Source organism: Megalopta genalis, chromosome 16 (genome assembly GCF_051020955.1).
Source record: "Megalopta genalis isolate 19385.01 chromosome 16, iyMegGena1_principal, whole genome shotgun sequence".
Lineage (NCBI taxonomy): Eukaryota > Metazoa > Arthropoda > Insecta > Hymenoptera > Halictidae > Megalopta > Megalopta genalis.
Window position 1 is genome coordinate 4040455 of NC_135028.1, and position 19857 is coordinate 4060311.

The 19857-nt window shown below is 38.3% G+C and overlaps 2 protein-coding genes across 2 annotated transcripts; both read left to right on the top strand.

The window, feature by feature from the left end:
* Window positions 1-10751: 10751 nt before the first annotated feature.
* LOC143260659 (uncharacterized) lies at window positions 10752-14556 on the top strand. The gene has a single exon (XM_076526861.1). The coding sequence runs from the start codon at window positions 11744-11746 to the stop codon at window positions 13880-13882; it is 2139 nt and encodes a 712-aa protein (XP_076382976.1). The 5' UTR covers window positions 10752-11743; the 3' UTR covers window positions 13883-14556.
* LOC143260698 (uncharacterized) lies at window positions 13888-19382 on the top strand. The gene is made up of 3 exons (XM_076527023.1): window positions 13888-13906; window positions 13956-14344; window positions 19293-19382. Exons 1-3 carry the CDS (start codon window positions 13888-13890, stop codon window positions 19380-19382), a joined length of 498 nt encoding a protein of 165 aa, XP_076383138.1.
* Window positions 19383-19857: the final 475 nt, after the last annotated feature.

A 19857-nucleotide genomic window follows, 5' to 3' on the forward strand; every position in this document is an offset into this window, starting at 1 on the left:
TCTGGAGGTAACCGCCACAGCATTGTGCTTATTTAACTAAGAATTAAGTACGAAAATTCTTGGATGACATATTTTAATTTTAGGAATTTATATTACCGCCATCTTCGAAATTTTCTTTAAAATCTAAAATTTCCAAGCTATTATGCCGGCGTCAAACAAAAGAATCATATCTAAGATCTGCGGACGGCATAATGTTAAGACCGTGGAGCTTGTACACATATAGTGTTCGCTGCCCATCTATAACAGATCGTTGTACGTGTACGTTCTAAATCCAGCTAATATTCAAGTTTATTACTTACATATAGTTTCCCACAAAGGTGTGTTTATACACCAGAATAAAATTTGTTCAATTCAATTTTATTTAATTTCTTAGTCTTCCAAACTGTACAGGAGCAAACAAACACAAACCTTTTTTCTTTAAATAAATAGAGCATACTTATTATATGGTACAAATGTCGTGTCACAAAAGTCTTCGTATAGCTGCGGGATAAAATTCTGTCAGCAACGAGTGCAATAAGTTCAATTACAAAATTAAAAGCAGGACATTATTATTAATTTATTTATAAGAAACAGAAATCGTTAAGGTAAATTGTGAGCATGTTTAGGAAATCACACTCCACAGTACAATGCATTGTAAGAAAATGACCCAATAAGACCCAAGAAGTTAGGAACTAAGAAGGAAATTTTATTTTAAGAAGCGGAAGCTACACTACAAGTGCAACAAGTATTGCAAAAGAATTACGAAAATTCAATTGAATTGATATGCATGCTGCAATTGATACGTCGTACATTACATCGAAATAATTTTCATACACGTACCACAAGACGTAAGCCATTTCAAAATTCTTGGATGACATATCTTAATTTTAGGAATTTATATTACCGCCATCTTCGTAATTTTCTTTAAAATCTAAAATTTCCAAGCTATTATGCCGGCGTCAAACAAAAGAATCATATCTAAGATCTGCGGACGGCATAGTGTTAAGAAATGGCAGGTTACTGCGAGACATCTATCGTTTGCGAATATTCCCCCGTAACACAGCACGGTTGCCAGGATAAAGCGAGGTTTTCTGTCGCAACTCATGTCCTCCGAAATTCTCTACGAAACGTATCCCTTCCATTCCTTGTTTTTCCTTGCCATCCTGCTTTTAAGGGATGCTGAGACGAATTTGTCAAGCATCATAACATATAGTTTTATCGAATCTAATATAAAAATATTGTAGGTTCATCTATGAAAAACGTTGATAACTCCGGAATAATGGGCTGATAAAAAGTTTGGTACAATCACCGTAAAGCTCCCCTTAAACCATGTTATTTCAGCACAAAAAATTTCCAGTTGAACCAGAGGATAAGTTAAGCGTGGTCCACCCTATATATCCACCCTGTTGCCCCAACTTTCTCACACATTTTTTCGTGCATTTCTATTGATCTAACAAAAATATCTTTCGAACAAATGTTTATCGATTCTCTGTTCGACAAAACACATAATTTAAAGAAAATTGTTATTTTTTTAATAAAAAATTGGAGTCACCTTAATCTTTTTAAATGGTATAACATTTTTACTTTACACTGATGTAGCTTGTGTCAAGAGTATGACCTTCGGGTGACCTTAAACCGAGAAATTTCAGTTGAACTGCAAATTTTGAGAGCTTGTAATTAAAATTAGAAGAATGATAACTTATCCCCCCCCCCCCCCGTAATTGCGTATGAACTACAACTTATTTCAATATCATCAAAATCCCTGACATCGAGGTACAAAAGTGATCCGTTTGACATGAAATGGCCCATACACGGTCCGCACGCACTGCCCGAAATAGGTAAGCCAATCGAATTAATTGCAACAAACGGTCGGATCTTGTGGCTTTCGCGAATTGCTTATGGCGCATAAACAGCCGAGTATACATTCGGATTAAATTTTATAGATTGCATAATGTACATATCGCGTACGGCGTATAAATTCCGCGGAGTGAATAAACTTCGGAGATTATTGAAAACTATAAAGTTTAACAAGCACATAAAACTGCATAACCTGCGCATCGCAGACGGATACATAGGCTCCTCGAGCTTCATAAAGATCGTGAAGTATGTAGAGTGAACGAATAGTTTGAAGTTACATGAACGGAATTCAGTATAAGTATTAGCCGCGTACAAACTTACAAGCGCTGTAGAAACTTGAGACTGCATGAACTGGCTGGTCGTCGCGACGACGAAATATATGAACTAAATAAATCGAAAGAAATTGCAAGATGTGTATGAACTGTGTGAACTGCACACATGGACAAGAATCGTAAAAATCTGAAATTCTACGAAAAGACGTGCCCAGACCCGATAATTCTCTTGTGGCTGTAAACGTTACGAAATTGTGAATCGTATACCAGGCCTCGAACGAAGTCCAGAACTTTTTTAAAAGCTACATTGGAATTTTTTGCACGTAGTACCTTTTTAATAATGTTCTTATATTATAAGTTTCAATGAAAACAGGTATAAATAACTTCTTGAGATTGAACATTTTTGTTTCACTAAAATTAATAATATTTAAAAATATAACTTTTTCTATAACAGGAATAAATATTTTGTTAACTAATATAATATTTAATGATAATGGTATTTAATGAATGATATTATAACAATACTAAATTATTATTCTGATTATAAATCAAAAGTGATTTCCTCGAAAAATAGTTCCATCAGATTGTTATATTAATATTATAAATTTATTAATTCATAAATTACTTTATAAATTTATTCTTTTTATATTATAAATTTATGTATATTCACAAGAAAGTAGTTATTATTCATGACGACTGTGTTGTTTAAATTAGCGTCGAATGTGCCTTTTCAACACTGAAATTTAAATAATATAATCTCTATTGATGTAGACAATGTTTCTTTTGTGAAATTGTATTGACTTTTTTATTTATTATTTGTAAGTACATTATAATATTACATCGTCCCATAAATTCATGCTGTTTATTCCTGCACCACGTGAAATAATATTTCAATCTTACCTATGAAGCTTACGAATAAATGTAATCACCCTCTCTTTGCACAATTTTATCCCACTTTTTAGGTAACGACTATTCTATTGCGTTTGCATTCTTAAATTTCATGCCAGCTAAAAAACATTGTAGTGATCGAAAGAGGTAGAAGTCTAACTGCGTGATGACCGGAGAATAAGGTGGATAAGATAAAATTTTCCAACCAAGGGCTTCGTGCAAACAACGATATGCATGTTGCCACGCGTCCCAACTTTGGCATGATTCCCATTTTTTTCGAATGTCTATGTACACTTGATTTTGGCATATTTAACATGTCCGATATTTCTCGCAGTGATAAACTCATTGTTTTACGAATTCCGTCTTCGTCCGTCTCCAGGTTAAAATTTCCTTCCCGAAATCGATTAAACCACCATCGAGTATTAAATACGAAATTTTTATAACTTGACGACCCGTCTCTCGTGAATGCTTTTTACCGACTAAACTGAAGCATACAAATTTTGTTACCCAAAACCTTGCATACTATGGGTTTAGGAAACGTAACGCGAGAATTATAAACACACTGTGATATGAACTAATGGGACAACCTAACAAATCTTTTCATTAATTCTAAATAGTATTACCTGGTATTGTTAAATAATAGTTCGGAATATTATTTATTTTATAGAGACCGTTTTCATAAACGGTTCCGGACATTGGCCCGACCGCCTCGCGCCAGCTGATCTCGCATCTCATTGGTCACTGATTTTCATTAATAACTCATAAACAAAACGACGGATTGCATTTGCGCTGAGGAATAAGTTTAAATGACTTCAGGAACCCCTCACTTCCCGGAAGAACCATAATTTTGAGGCACCCTGTATAATGATATGAACTTCCTCATCTTCATCGATTCTCAAAATGTAATCAAGTCAATGCAGAATTCAACCTTCAGTTATGGTATTAATAGCGAAATTATCGAAATTAAAACCAATCACTTTAAGTTTATATCGACTAATAAAAGCCAAATTTTATTAATTTCGTTTGAATACCAGCCCGTAGATTTATTTGTCAAAGAAGTGACCAAAGAAAGTCCCTCATCAAATGACCCGTTTATTTTGAAAGTGGCATAAGTCACTTTGTTTTTAACTCGTTTAAAAATATGGATGCTAACTTTCGAGAAGATTTACTTGTATTTGTTATCTCAGGATACTGATCTTTTTCTCAGTATAAATAATTTCGTATAAACATTAAAAAATCACCACTTTTCATTACGGTAAAGTGACTTAAGCCACTTTCAAAATAAATAGTTTAGAAAAATGACTGACATATATTAATTTTGTCCGACGTATTTTACTGAAGTGATGTTTTGAAAGGACAGTGATTTACTATAATTGTTGAATAAATTACATATATAATAATAATTTATACCATGAACATATTTAATACAAAGGTTTGATTTAAGTATTTTTTCTTTTAATATTCATAAAATACAAAAATAATTAGTACATTTTGAAACATAAGTATAAGTAATGTATATGAAAATACATCAGTTCAATTTAATTTTCGTCATCAATAGGAGTGATTAAGTCCTCGGAAATCGTGTTTTGTTTCAAATTTTTAAAATAACTGTGGTATATTGGGGGTATATAATTAAGCAAGTCCATCATGTCTTTGTATTTTGCTGAAGAAACAGGACGAGATCCAGCGTATAACGGATCCATTTCTATTCGTGAATAACGCCTAGGTCTTCCTCTTTTTGGTGACAAATCCAAAGTTAGAAATTCATCTTTTTCATCTAAAGTTAGTTTATAAAACATTTTATAGCCATCTGCTAGCGGATCTGGAGGTAGCCGCCACATCACTATAATATAATTTACAAAACTGCACTATTCTTTCGCACTTATAAAAATAAGTCCAGTGATCACAACTTTTTTAAAAATACTGAAAATAATTCAAAACAATACTTCACACACACTTATCACACGTTTCTATTTCTTTTACACTAAGCCCCGCAATTAATTTCCTGAGTACAGCGACTTACGCCACTTTCAAAACATGTTTGTTATACCGTTAATTAGCAAAACTTCTCTCAAACAAATCTCAATAGTTCTCAACTTATTGATTGCAAATTTTTAAAAAATGAAAAGATACCGTTCAATTGTAATTAGTGTTACCATTAACTCGATTTTTTTGAAAAAGTGACTTATGCCACTTTCAAAATATACGGCTCAAATATCAAGGCTTCGATCATTGATCTAACCAGAGATCTCAAAGCTCAAGCAAAAATGTCCAGCAACGTCCTAATTAAACGTAATCCAATCCAGCAAAAAACAAGGTCTAACTAAAAGTATAAACTACTTTAAATTCTATCACAAAAATAAAAGTAAGTCATGGTACGCTGGACTTGGATTTTCCTGAGATTTTATATTATTTGCTAACAGATATCGTTTCGATCATTACAGTTTAAATGCTTCATTAGCAAGAGTTAATTTTATAACCGACAGCGCTTGCCAGTACAGAGCTAAATACCAAAATCTGAACTTTATTATATGGCAATGTTAGATTTAGATTATGGAAACGGACACATTACGCTAGAAACAAAGCAACGTTCTCTCTTATGTAATTCCGGTATAGAGGGACTACGAATAGTTTATAATTTTTTTAAACGATGTTCCGTAAGTATATAGAAACTAACAGCGAGTAATTTTGAATATATGTACAAATATTAATACTGTGTTTGCTAAACAAACCGTCTGGTTTAAAGCATTGATAAATACATAAATAAAATAATTAAATAAATGAACGGAATAGTAAGCGAGGGTCAGAGAAACAGTAAAGTGGAGTCATTAACGAACTGAAACGGCATGCGAGACACGAGTGGAATCTGTTGCCTCTTATTGCGGAAAAATAAATTTGAAGTTAATGCTGCCTTCATCTAGGGTAATAGGTACTAAAGTTTCATGGAACTGGTACTAGAGCAAGCCGCCCTTTATTGCTACAAGCGTAAGGTGATTTTAATGAAATATAGGAGGCTAAAACTCGACGGACATGCTGCACTTTATGCACGCAGATAATAAACTGACTTACGAGACTTCTACGTAGGAACCTTTCCAATGTGATAATTTCGATGAACCCATTTACAGGAGACAATGTTTTATCAGCATCGTAATAGCTCACTAGGTATTCGACACTCGACAGAATTGAGTGCGCCTTATTTACGTGCTGAAGCTATAAGACAGCTTTTTTCGTTTACAAAATCGTGCACGGTAGTGCCGGGCAGCTTTTAGGAAAGTAACAGAGAACATCTCGAGTAAAATATGAAAATGCGTCGGGGAACGTGAACCAAGCTTTCGCATCAGTATCGTGGAACTTAATTATATAGAAATTTCAAAATATTGGGTTGGCAACTAAGTAATTGCCGATTTCAGTTATAGATGTCTCTCACTCCCATTTTTATGATATCCGTAAATGTTATATTATAAAATTATTATTATTATTATGTTATTTTTTATTATCCGTGCATGTTAGCAACTGGACAAATTGAACGCAGCGGTCAAGGAAAAGCGACCAGAATTGGTCAATCGTAAAGGTGTCATTTTCCACCAGGACAATGCTAGGCCGCACACGTCATTGTCCACTCGGCAAAAATTGATGGATATTGGTTGGGAATTGATGTTACACCCACCATATAGCCCTGATCTCGCGCCATCGGATTACCACTTATTTCGATCCCTGGACAACTCCCTTCGTGGTAAAACTTTTAACGATGATGACGCTGTAAAGTCTCACTTAACTCAGTTTTTGGCCGAAAAGGATCAGACTTTCTACAAGCGTGGAATTTTCAAGTTGCCAGAGAGATGGCAAAAGGTCATCGAACAAAATGGAAAATACATTACAGATTAAACCTCGTTCCAAGTAAAAAAAATTTTTTATTTCATTGAACAAATCGGCAATTACTTAGTTGCCAACCCAATAGTTACATTAACTTTTATTATTGGTATTATTATTCTGTATTTTATATTGATATTGGCATTCGTGTTGCGTTGTCGAAATGTTCTTTACGTATATGTTAAATTACTTAGATATTACTGTAATACAATAAAATTCTGAAAAAAAACACAGCAATACGATACTTTTTTCAAAAAGTGGTCAGACTCTCCCGGGCTTACATAGAAACTCTTCGGCACGTTCCCATATGTAGTTTATAAAATTTTTCCTTTACCATAATTATTTCGCAAGAAATTAAAGATAGCACGCGTATGCTATCTTTTTGCTTGGAAGTGTATACGCCAACATTCTTGCGAAATACCTGATTGAATTCAATAAATGAAAACTTAATCAACAGTAACAATACTTCATACAATGTTGCGGTAAAAAAGAAGAAATATTACCTTTAAGCATAAAAAAAATTAATTGTCTGACATAGTTATGCATCAGTTGGTAGTGGCTTCCAATTAGATGCGCTTAAACATGTATAATATAGTTATTAAATATGTATAATTTCATTACAGAAAGATTCACAATTTTTGAGATAACGGTAATGTCCCATTTAATGCGGGTCACACGTTCATAGTAGTTCTCCACTATCTGGAAAATAATTCAACATAAATGAACTTCTTGGTTGGTGGTGGATCCCTTGAGCTTAATATTTTCTTGTCTTTTGACAAAAAGCAATTCTCTAGTTAAGCAGCTATTTCTCGAGCTGCTTGGTTTAAAAATTCTTCACTACTCATATCAATATCATATTCCACTTCATTATTTACATTCTCAATAGTCACATAATCTGCATCATCTTCAATTACTTACAAATGAATTACTATTATCACTAGTATTTTCATCACTAAAACTTATTTCTAAACCATGAGCCATTCTTATAATATGTAAAGTAATTATTAGAATGCTTTATATCCTTCGCTGTGTTCCTTTAGTTTGGATCTATACCCAAATCCGATTTGAAACAGTCTACCTTTATTGTCTCGTGCTCCGTATTGCTCACACGTATTTTTTACACTTATATTTCCATGGCTGCGTGGGTATTACGTTACACTTCGAGTCAATAGAATGTAAACATATGAGAAATGCTGAGACAGAGCGCAAAATGGTATGTGTCCTAACCTTGACATAGGGATGACATAATGATTTCAATTGAACCTTTGAGATATCCGGGTACTCGGACACCCATGAGATACCTGTATAGACAAAAATTGCCCAGGTAGCCGTGAATTTCATAAAACATACGAGATACATACATGAAATACGTGTGGAAATAAAATCGCGTACAACATATGATGTCATAATGATGACGATAATGACATAATGATTTCAATTGAACCTTTGAGATATCCGGGTACTCGGACACCCATGAGATACCTGTATAGACAAAAATTGCCCAGGTAGCCGGGAATTTCATAAAACATACGAGATACATACATGAAATACGTGTGGAAATAAAATCGCGCACAACTTCAAGTGCATTAGATTTTATATTCGAAGAAATAAGTGTTACAAACAATGAAAAATTCAGAACTTGAAACGTATCTGTTAGAATCACAAGTAAATCATAGCTTAAATCTCTGACGTTCTGGTGAAAAAGTAACTTTAAAGCATATAAAAAATTATCAAATTTGGTAAAGGTATATTTAAGCACCCCAGCTATATGTGTTAGCTCAGAATGTTTCTTCTCTACAGCTGGAAAAATAGTACCAGAAAAACTCAATAGTTCACTGTCAGAAAATGTTGATTTATTAATATTTTTATTTCAGAATTGAAATGTAGTATATTAAAATATTTAAGTAATAGTTATAAAAAGATAAACTGTATCTTAAAATTAAAATAATTTTCTGATATCGTTTTGTCATATTATTTCCTCGGTTCAATTTTTATACCATCAGACTAGGATTTTAGTCGTATTATCACTTGTTCGCGATTTTATTTCCTCATGTGTTTCATGTATCTCATATATCTTATGAAATATCCGGGTATCTGGGAAAGATTTCTAACATTGGCATAATTTGTTATCATCGACAATATTATGCACACGTGCTTCGCATTTAAAAAGACAAATAAAGGCCACGAACTCTCGGGCAAATTTGCTCACAAATAATTATTCAGTTATTTGTGAGTAAATTTTATAATAATATTAATTATAACTTATTACATTATTCAGTTATTTGTGAGTAAATTTGCCGGAGAGTTCGTGGCTTTTACTCTTACGTATTAAGATATAGGAAAACTGTGTCAAATTGACACGAAGAACGAACGAGGAACGGACGAGAGTTAATACACACATAAAATAATAGTCTGCAGTCCGTTAAAAGCGTCTAATTTTTGTAAGCAATATTATACAATTGCCCCATTAAATGTTTCCTTGATACTCATAACGATCCGACTCTAGAAATACGAAATGCTGACGTAAAATGAACGTGTAACTGGAAAATATGCTGCAAAGTATATTTATAAATTAAGCAAACCATGCGTATCCACGTAAACCTGACACAGAGGATCGGCAAGGTACATAAAAGAAATATTGCGAGGCACAGCAAGTACATTAAACGAACCGCCGTTCTTCCGTCTAAAAGCACCCTAAAATCGAGGGAGACGTTAATGCAGAAGAATCATGCTTGGCTCACATAAACCGGCGCTTATACACACTAGTTAAAGTTTAGTGCTGGCGTAGATATGAAGCTCGCGGGGCGCGCTTCTGGCTACAATGTTGTTCGGAACTGCGCGTTTACAATTAGAAAAAGGTTAACGAATCATCCGGCGGGTAGCCGAGTCCGAGTAAACGGATCAGCCGCGTGCGCGAATCAAAGGGAGCGTTCCGCATGCGGCTGTGCCGGCAGTAAAATTAACACACAATCAGTAGGCCGGGGTTTCAGGAGCGTTTACCATCTAATGAAACGCGAGTCAGCGGAGACAACCATTACTGAGCCGTTTCTCGCATTTTAAAACGGGCCACCGCGATAGATGCAGCCGTTGATACAGCTATCTACCTAACTCCAGCCGCTCCGCGCATCGCTCCGCGGTGAATCCGCTTTTCCCTGCTCCTCCTGCCCCACGGACCACGCATAATTAGTAGCCGCCGGTAATGTCTGGACAAGCAGAAAAAACGAGTAATTTAATATGTCGACCGGAGCGCGCTCGTGGAATCGTTGAGCACCGCTCGCGGTCCCGAGCCGCGTCTAATTGGTTATTAATCCTCTATGCCGCCACAGACTGCCTTACTTTCCGATTGATTTACATTAAAGAGCGCTAACGAGGCTGCAGCGAACGTCAATGGAGCATTGGATCGCTCGGCCATACCTGAGCCACCTACACACTCTCCGAAGAATCGGTTATTGATGGTCATTATCATGAACGGTCCCGGTGCATGATGATTTTCCAGACTATAAAGGTATAAAATTAGTAGCGAGCATAGGGATGTTCATTATATTGGCGAAGACTTGCGGCTGCATATAGGGTGTTTCTTTTATCGTGCACGCTGTAATACCTTCGGCGCTTTCGTGGCTGCAAAAAATATAGGAAAATGTAGAGAAAAGCCATGATCGTTTCACCAAGAATGCCTTTTAACACGTTGACTGCCGCGTCACCCGTATTCGGGTGACAGCAAAAGTTCTCATCAGGCCACGTCACCCGTAATTCGGGAGACGCTGATTTGACTACTTACAAAGGATTTCCGAAAATATTTCGACGAATATTCTACAGGAGGTAATGAAACTATTGAATTCTCATAAAAATGGTTTATTAAAAAAATTATTCGCAGTGTATGTTAGGGCCAAGTGGCCAGGATTTATGGCAGGGGCCATGTGCTTGGGTACCCGGACGGTATGGGTCTGTCCCGGGCCGTTCCCGGGCACATGTGGCACCGTCATAACGTCTCCTGGTCCTTGATTACGGTCCAGTCAATGACGGTTGGGTCTGGCATTGTTCGGGCACGTAGGCCCATCAGCGCGGGATGTCTCGCAGGAGCAGATTTTGTCACTCTCCCTCCTAACTCCCGGCCCACCGTTTTGGGGCAGTCTCGCTGGATTTGGGATTGCAGTGATTGGACCGTAATTCCTTGCCGCCCACCCTAGGTTAAGAGAAGTAGGGAGGACCGAGGTGATATGAGACATGACTCCGGTCCTCTAGAGCACAGAACATTCTCAACAGTATAGACAGAACATTCTCAACAGTATAGACAGAACAACTTCAGAACATACAGAGAGTACAGACAGACAGAACATTCTCAGCAGATAGACAGAAAGCACAGAATACAGAAAGTACAGACATAGAGAGATACGCGTAACGGTTAGGTTGCGCGTTACAAATAGTCCCACTACAGTGGGTGGTCCTTCGAGGTAGTCGGCACCAAGTGCAATATTCAGAGGATCTCCGTCATCCATCTGACGAGTCCTCAACATTTGGTCCTTCGAGCCGGATATAAGAACGCATAGACGAAGTGACAGATCATCAGAGGCTACAGCCACGCAGTACAGTGTATCACGAGAGCACCAACACCTGGCTTCAATCAGGAATCTCAGGAGCTCAGTGACGAGAAGTTTCTTCCGGAGGCTACAGCATCCAGAGAAGGCAGTGCATATAGCTTCAGAGCAGTGCAACACCACAGAAGTCCAGCACCACAGCAGGACAATCACGCAGCAGCTCAACATCATTGCAGAACAACGCAGCATCCCATTGCAGCCAACAGGCATCGACAGCAGTACCAAGTATCCCAGCCCAAGTGATAAGTACCTTTATAGTCCCATTTGCGTCAGTAAATCACTATGGCGGAAGATCTCAAACCGTTGATGATCGAGCGCGGAACGGTCAAGGCTGCACTCACGCGGTTTAAGACATTTATTTGCAAATTCGCGACCACGACTTCGGTGGGTTCTCTTAAGAAACGGTTAGATGCAAATGTATGTCTCCTTGACAATTTTAATAGAGTTCAAACGAGAATCGAAATACTCGTAGCTGGAACGGACGCCGAAGCAGCGCACTCGATCGAGCGCGAAGAATTCGAGACGGCGTATTTTGATCGGATAGATCAAGTTGAAATAGTCATTGCCCGTGCCACTCCGGAGCAGAGTAGGATAACCACGAACAGCCCGATATCCGCGCAGACTGCAGATACCGCAATAAACATTAGATTACCGACACTGCAACTGCCTTCCTTTGATGGCAATTACAGTGATTGGGTGAAATTTAAAGACACATTTACATCAGTGATTCACGAGAATAATTCATTAACAGACATACAACGGTTCCATTATTTAAATACCTCACTCAAGGGGGTAGCGGCTCGTGTGATTCAAGCGTTAGGCGTGTCCGGAACAAATTACAGACATGCATGGGAATTACTCAAGTCGCGATATGAAGATTCCACAAGTCTCAAGCGGCACCATGTAAATTCATTACTTGATTTAAAATCCATTCAAAGGGAATCAGACATCACATTGCGGGAATTTCTGGACGAAGCTACAAATCATAGAATAGCGTTAATGTCTTTGGGTGAATCGGTTGAAACTTGGGATACCATGTTAGTTCCATTATTGTCCAGAAAGTTAGGTCAAGTGTCCATGAGAGAATGGGAAAAGAGAATAATATCTCAGTCGGAAATGCCTACATTTGGTCAATTCTCTGCGTTTATAGAAGAACGTTCCAAATATTTAGCAAATATCGCGGTCAGTGTTCAGGTAGCTGCACCCAGGGTCGACCAGCGACCTCGAGGAACAAACAATACCCCTCGTTACAACTACATAGCTTCGCATGTAGTTAACTCAGCCGGGTGCCCCGCATGTAAGGCCAATCACGCGATATATAACTGTGACAAATTTAAGAACAGCGATTTAAATAAAAAAACAAAGATAGTGCAAGAAGCCCGGCTGTGCTTCAATTGTTTGTCATCGGGACATCGGGTACGGGCGTGTACACGAAGTCATTGCAAACAGTGTGGAAGGAAGCATCATTCCTTATTACATAATCCCGAATTCAAACGCGCAGAAGAAGGCTACGCGGATACAGGAGAATCAGATTCGCGAGAACCCCCAGTACTCACAGCTAACGTAGCAAATACAATAGGGCATGCCGTATTATCGACAGCAATAGTTTATGTCAAGGACAAGGGTGGTCAGTCACATAAATGCAGGGTATTATTAGATTCGGGATCTCAAGCAAATTTTATAACCACGGAATTTTGCCAACGACTCGGCATCAAACCGACTGCAATAAGTTCAACAGTGACAGGATTAGGAAGGGCAGTAAATTCCATAGAAGGTAGAGCAACATTAACAATTCATTCGCGATATAATAAATCTCAACACACGGTACAATGCCTATCAATAGAAACCATCACGTCAGACATGCCCAATTTTCAGATACATAGAGAAAAAATAGAAATTCCAAGTCACATAGAGCTAGCCGATCCAGAATTCCATTTACAACGGCCAATAGATATGATCATTGGAGCAGGTCTATTTTGGACATTGCTATGTGTCGGTCAACACAAATCAACTCCCAACCTGCTCTTGCAAAAGACCCAACTCGGTTGGGTGTTGGGAGGCACTCCTACCTGGGCAGATAAGAAATTACCACAAAACAATATGTGTTGTTTAGCCACACTCAATGACCTGCAATCTCAATTAGAGAGGTTTTGGGACATAGAGGAACTAACCCCAAACAATAGAAATCAATGCAGCGAGAACACGTTTGGAATTACTTGCGCAAAAGGAGGCATTTTCGACAGAGATCAGATTAGTACAAACGCAACAAGCACTTCCAAATTCCAGTGCGCTACGGTCCCTAAATGTATTTCTGGACAATGGCGGACTACTCAGGGTGGGCGGAAGACTATACAACGCACCCATAGACTACGACCAAAAGACAGCAGTATACAGAATTCATGTCAGAATATGAGACGTTAGGGCATATGTCGCGCATTGTAGAAGGTACACACGAGCAATCCGCCTACTAAATACCACCTCACACGCGTTATAGGAGATCAGAGGCTCACGTTCGAAGAGCTATATACGTTACTGACGCAAATAGAATCCTGTTTAAATTCACGTCCACTTTCACCATTATCCTCAGATCCCACAGACCTAAACCCTTTGACTCCTGGGCATTTTTTAATTGGTACTGCCCTTACAACACTGCCATCTCATGACCTACGAGATATCAAGGTCACTCGACTTAACAGATACCAGCTAATCCAGCAAATGGTCCAGCATTTCTGGCAAAGGTGGCAGCGGGAATGTATACAACAGTTGCAGCAACGACACAAATGGCAGCATTCCACCACGTCGAAATTAGCCGTGGATTCCTTGGTCATCATCAAGGAGGACAATCTACCCCCGTTACAGTGGAGCATGGGAAGAATCGTTCAGGTACACCCTGGTACAGATGGAGTGATTCGTGTCGCAACAGTCAGAACGTCAACCGGAACAATTAAACGACCCGTGACAAAATTGTGTATAATACCGTTAGATCACTTAGAAATGTCACACGAGGTGTAGCGCAACTATGTATAGTGTAAATCTCGATCATTGTAAATATTGTAATATTCGCACAGAATACGTAGATTGTAATCATATCATAAGCTTACACTTATATGGGTTATAAAATATAGACATAGTTGAACATGCGATGCATGTTCAAGGTGGGCGGTATGTTAGGGCCAAGTGGCCAGGATTTATGGCAGGGGCCATGTGCTTGGGTACCCGGACGGTATGGGTCTGTCCCGGGCCGTTCCCGGGCACATGTGGCACCGTCATAACGTCTCCTGGTCCTTGATTACGGTCCAGTCAATGACGGTTGGGTCTGGCATTGTTCGGGCACGTAGGCCCATCAGCGCGGGATGTCTCGCAGGAGCAGATTTTGTCACTCTCCCTCCTAACTCCCGGCCCACCGTTTTGGGGCAGTCTCGCTGGATTTGGGATTGCAGTGATTGGACCGTAATTCCTTGCCGCCCACCCTAGGTTAAGAGAAGTAGGGAGGACCGAGGTGATATGAGACATGACTCCGGTCCTCTAGAGCACAGAACATTCTCAACAGTATAGACAGAACATTCTCAACAGTATAGACAGAACAACTTCAGAACATACAGAGAGTACAGACAGACAGAACATTCTCAGCAGATAGACAGAAAGCACAGAATACAGAAAGTACAGACATAGAGAGATACGCGTAACGGTTAGGTTGCGCGTTACAAATAGTCCCACTACAGTGGGTGGTCCTTCGAGGTAGTCGGCACCAAGTGCAATATTCAGAGGATCTCCGTCATCCATCTGACGAGTCCTCAACAGTGTATAACATTAAAACATTCTCTGCAAAGTTGAGGTTGATCAGGACAGCTTGGACAAAAAGTTGTTTGCTTTTTCTGATATGCTCGTGCCTCTGATCGGTCCATTTCGTATCTTTTATTTGAACTGTAGCTTCCTCGGTATCATCAACATTTCTTTCTTCTTCCATGACCAATTCTCGTAAAATCTTGTCGATAGTATCTTCATAACATTCATTATCACTAAGATTATATTTATCAGTATCCAAATCAGAATCTGACGATGTAATTTTATTTATGCTTCTCCTTCCGGGCAATCCGATCTCTTTTCATTATTGAAAAAAAATAAGGGCAGAGATTTGAAGTTATACCATTCGGTACTCGGCAAAGATTCCAACTGTTCATGCAGGAACAGAAACAGACATGAATTAACACATTGCGGACGGCTCACGAGATATCTCGTTTTTAGCAAATTGAACGTTGCGGACGGGTCACGAGATATCTCGTTTTCATGTTTTTTTTTATTTAATCGGCAACAAGCAACCAGCCGCAAATATTTCTGTTACGTAACCATGGTAACGAAGCCTCCCGCATTCCTAAGTAATTTTAGCGAAACAAATGAATCATTCCAAGTATGTAGAAATGATCAGTCATTATAGCCACTCTGAATCAATATTCAAATTTGTATAATAAATAATAGTTAAAATGTAAAAAATCTTATATAATAAACAGATATATAAACTATGTATATATAGTATTGTTTAAGAATACTAAATGCAAATTAGAAATGTGCGTATCCGCTTCCTGTTACTTGCCAAGCATGTTTTTGGAGCGTTCGAAAATGTGCGGTCTTTGAGGGCGTGTTGAACGCGCAGAGCCCCGTCCGCAATGTGTTAACAGCGCACGCTTCCTATAGCGGCACGGGTGGCCTGTAGGAGATTTTGTTGTAAATACGCGTGGCAGTCAACGTGTTAATCGCAGACTCCACCTCTTCATTATTGGCATATTTTTTACCACGGAGCCATTTTTTCAAGTTTGGAAAGAGAAAATAATCCGAGGGGGTTAAATCCGGCGAATAGGGTGCGTGAGAGAGATTTTGGATTTTGGCCATCGCGATAACGGATGTGTGAACGGATGTATGATAACGGTGCATTGCCTTGGTAAAACGACACTTCCATTTTCGCCAAATACAGCCGTTTTTCCTCGATTTTGTCACTCAAACGCTGCAGTAAATTCGCATAATACTCGCCGTTGATTGTTTTTCCTTTTTCAAGATAATCAATGAAAATTATTCCACGCGCATCCCAAAAAACTGACGCCATGAGTAACCTGCCAGCAGATGGAACTGCCTTCGCCTTCTTTAGAGCTGATTCTCCCCTTACAGTCCATCGTTTCGGCTATTCCTTCGACTCAGGTATGAAGTGATGAACCCAGGTTTCATCTGTGATATGAATTAACAGCGCACGCTCCCTATAGCGGCACGGGTGGCCTGTAGGAGATTTTGTTGTAAATACGCGTGGCAGTCAACGTGTTAATCGACACCATTTGACGGACAACGATTTCGCCGAAAATATTGTTTATCCGACATAGTGAAATCACCGACAATGCTTTCATCGACACTCATTTCACCGACGTTGGACTTTATGTTTACCTGCCAGTTGTATTGAATGACTATCATATTGATAGGTAAACGTAAAGTCAGTAAACGAGAGTGTCGATGAAAACATTCTCGATGATTTCAACATGTCAGTTGCTTAAAATTGTCGGCGAAATCAATGTTGGTCAAATGATGTAGGTAGAGGGCATTGTCGATGAAATGATCGTCAGAGACTTGATGTAATCCCGTCTAAATATCAAAATCTTGCTATGCAATGAATGACGCGGTGCTATTGTTACGCCTATGTGTGTTATCGATTTTCTCGTTACGCTATTGCGAAGGTTCTTCGGAGTTAGTCAAGCGTATGATGCGGCACGCGCTGCAAATTCCCAGAAGACAACACAAAATGATCTGTTTGGTTATGAATTTGTGTGTGAGCGGAACTACACGTATGTATGCGTGGTAGGTACAGTAAATTCTCTCCAATCGTACTTTAGCTTGTAAACAAAAATGGACAATTTGGGAAGAGGAGGTAAGATTATTCGAGGCATCGTTTTTATACGGGGTGGGGCATTTTAAACAGCTCGCTTGTTTTTCAAGATAGGAGAAAATGCATTAGACCAAACTTACTTGGTATCGGGGGGCTCATAATCTGGTATTACCAATTTTTCTGTAGGTGGAGGTGTCAAGGATATATGAAGGTCAATTCTGTTTTTTTAAATGGAACAGTAAGTTTTCTTTACTTACATTCTGATAGAGTGTTTCGAGACGAATACAATGAACTATTATGAAGGTCATTCAAGGTCACCCAAAGTCAACTGCAAGAGAAAATAAATTGTCTCAGAGTACTTTTCGAATACTTGTGTATCACGTGTCTGTATTAGGTGACACGGGTCACAAAAGATAAACAAATATTCAATCACATTGTACGCTTATCTGTATCCTCAAACATTATTGGTAATTTTAAATTATCTGTTTTAGAAAATAGTTTGAAGAAAAATTTAGAGATTTATACATTTCAGCAAAGGATTAGAAATGTCGTAAATATTTCTGGACCTTTCGTACTAAATGTCATATGGTCATAGCGTTGTGGTCGTTGCATTGGACTTGATCTTAGCTTTTACATTATGACAATAAAAATTGCACGCAAGTAAATAGATGACATTATTTTTTGATTAGATTTATAAACAAATTCGTGTGATTATTTGCCATTTTACTGTATTTTAGCTTTGCTTTTCTGTGTCACTTTGGGTGACCTTGAATGACCTTCATAATAGTTCATTGTATTCGCCTCGAAACACTCTATCAGAATGTAAGTAAAAAAACTTACTGTTCCATTTTAAATACAGAATTGACCTTCATATCTCCTTGACGCCTCCACCTACAGAAAAATTGGTAATACCAGATTATGAGCCCCCGATACCAAGGAAGTTTGGTCTAATGCATTTTCTCCTATCTTTAAAAAGAAGCGAGTTATTCAGGTGACCTGTTTAAAATGCCTCAACCTGTATAATAGCTGTTGACAATCGGCAACTATAAAAACGAGGCGCATGCCTCGAATAATCGTATCTTCTCTTTCCAAATTGTCCATTTTTGTTCACAAGTTGAAAGACTATTGGGGAGAATTTACTGTACCGGGTACGTGACCGTCGTATCGTGACATCTATCCTCCAAATGTCATCAAATAGAGGTAATCTATCTCCCGAATGTCGTCGAATTGAGGCATCTCTTCTCCAAATGTCAGTCAAATATAGGCTTGAATAGCATAACTCCACTGATATTTTCTTTCGAATGATATATGTACATACCTTCTTTGGCATTGCCTTTAATATTTCATACGTAGTTAAGAATCAGTTTTTCTAATGCTTGTTTCGTAAATAAAATAAGTTACTTGCCACGTATAATGCATAAATATGGTCTAAAGCATATCGTGTTTGGACTCATTTTAATTGGAAAGATCTGACCGATATATTAAAAAAACTTTCATTTATAAAAAATTAGAAATAAAAAAGTGAAGCCATCGTTTATATTCCAGTATTACAATGTATTCATAGTAATGTACACCGTCATGCTGGCCGCTGCCTTTCCAGGTAGTTTCGTTCGTCCTGTAAGTTTCGTTTCTCCTTCTCTCTCTCTCTCTCTCTCTCTCTCTCTCTCTTTTACTCTCACTCTCACGAGTTGTCGGCAACTATAAAGGCGACCCGTGAGGCTCGAAGAATCGTGTCTTACTATTCTCATACCTGTCGGTTACAATTCCGACCCCGTGCCTTTTAGGGAGAGAATACTGTATTTCGCAACAATAATGCCAATGCTTGGGGCATGTGCTTTAAATTAAAATATATTTTAATAAGGTACAGTGAAACGAATTTCACCTGTCCAATGAATGAAATTATTTGCAACAGTAGACCGAAGCCATAGGACTAAGCCATCCAGGGATCTTAGGCGAATGTGTCTTTAGGGATTTCAAACTCCTTTTGCCAAAGCTTTCGACGTGTCTGCCAGAAAGTGGCAAGAAGAGACTACTCTCCCACGATTCACTCAGAGCTAATCTCCACTTTCCTAGTTAACTTACATTAACCAACCTCGAGCCGAGGTAATGAGCGCCACGAAAGGCAAATATTGTTCGCTTTAACGAACGAGTGAACTCCATAGACGTGAAAGGTGGGTAGGAAATGTTCCACCTTCAGAGAAGGACTCTGCTATTTTAAGTGTTCGAACTCTGCTCGACTGTTATTGCTGTGTGAATTAATTGTGATATTCGTCGTCGGAATGTGTACAGTGGGTAAAAAAAGTACTGGCATATAATTTTTGATTAGGCAAAGCGATCTATATGTTTTTGGGGATGTTAGAAGGATTAGTTTACTAGACAATGGCTACAAAATTATTTTCAAGAACTGTAATTTGTTGACATGATAAAATAATTAAAAACATAGCATGACTTACTTTTATTTTTGCAAAACGTACCATGACTTACTTTTATTTTTGTGATAGAATTTAAAGTAGTTTATACTTTTAGTTAGACC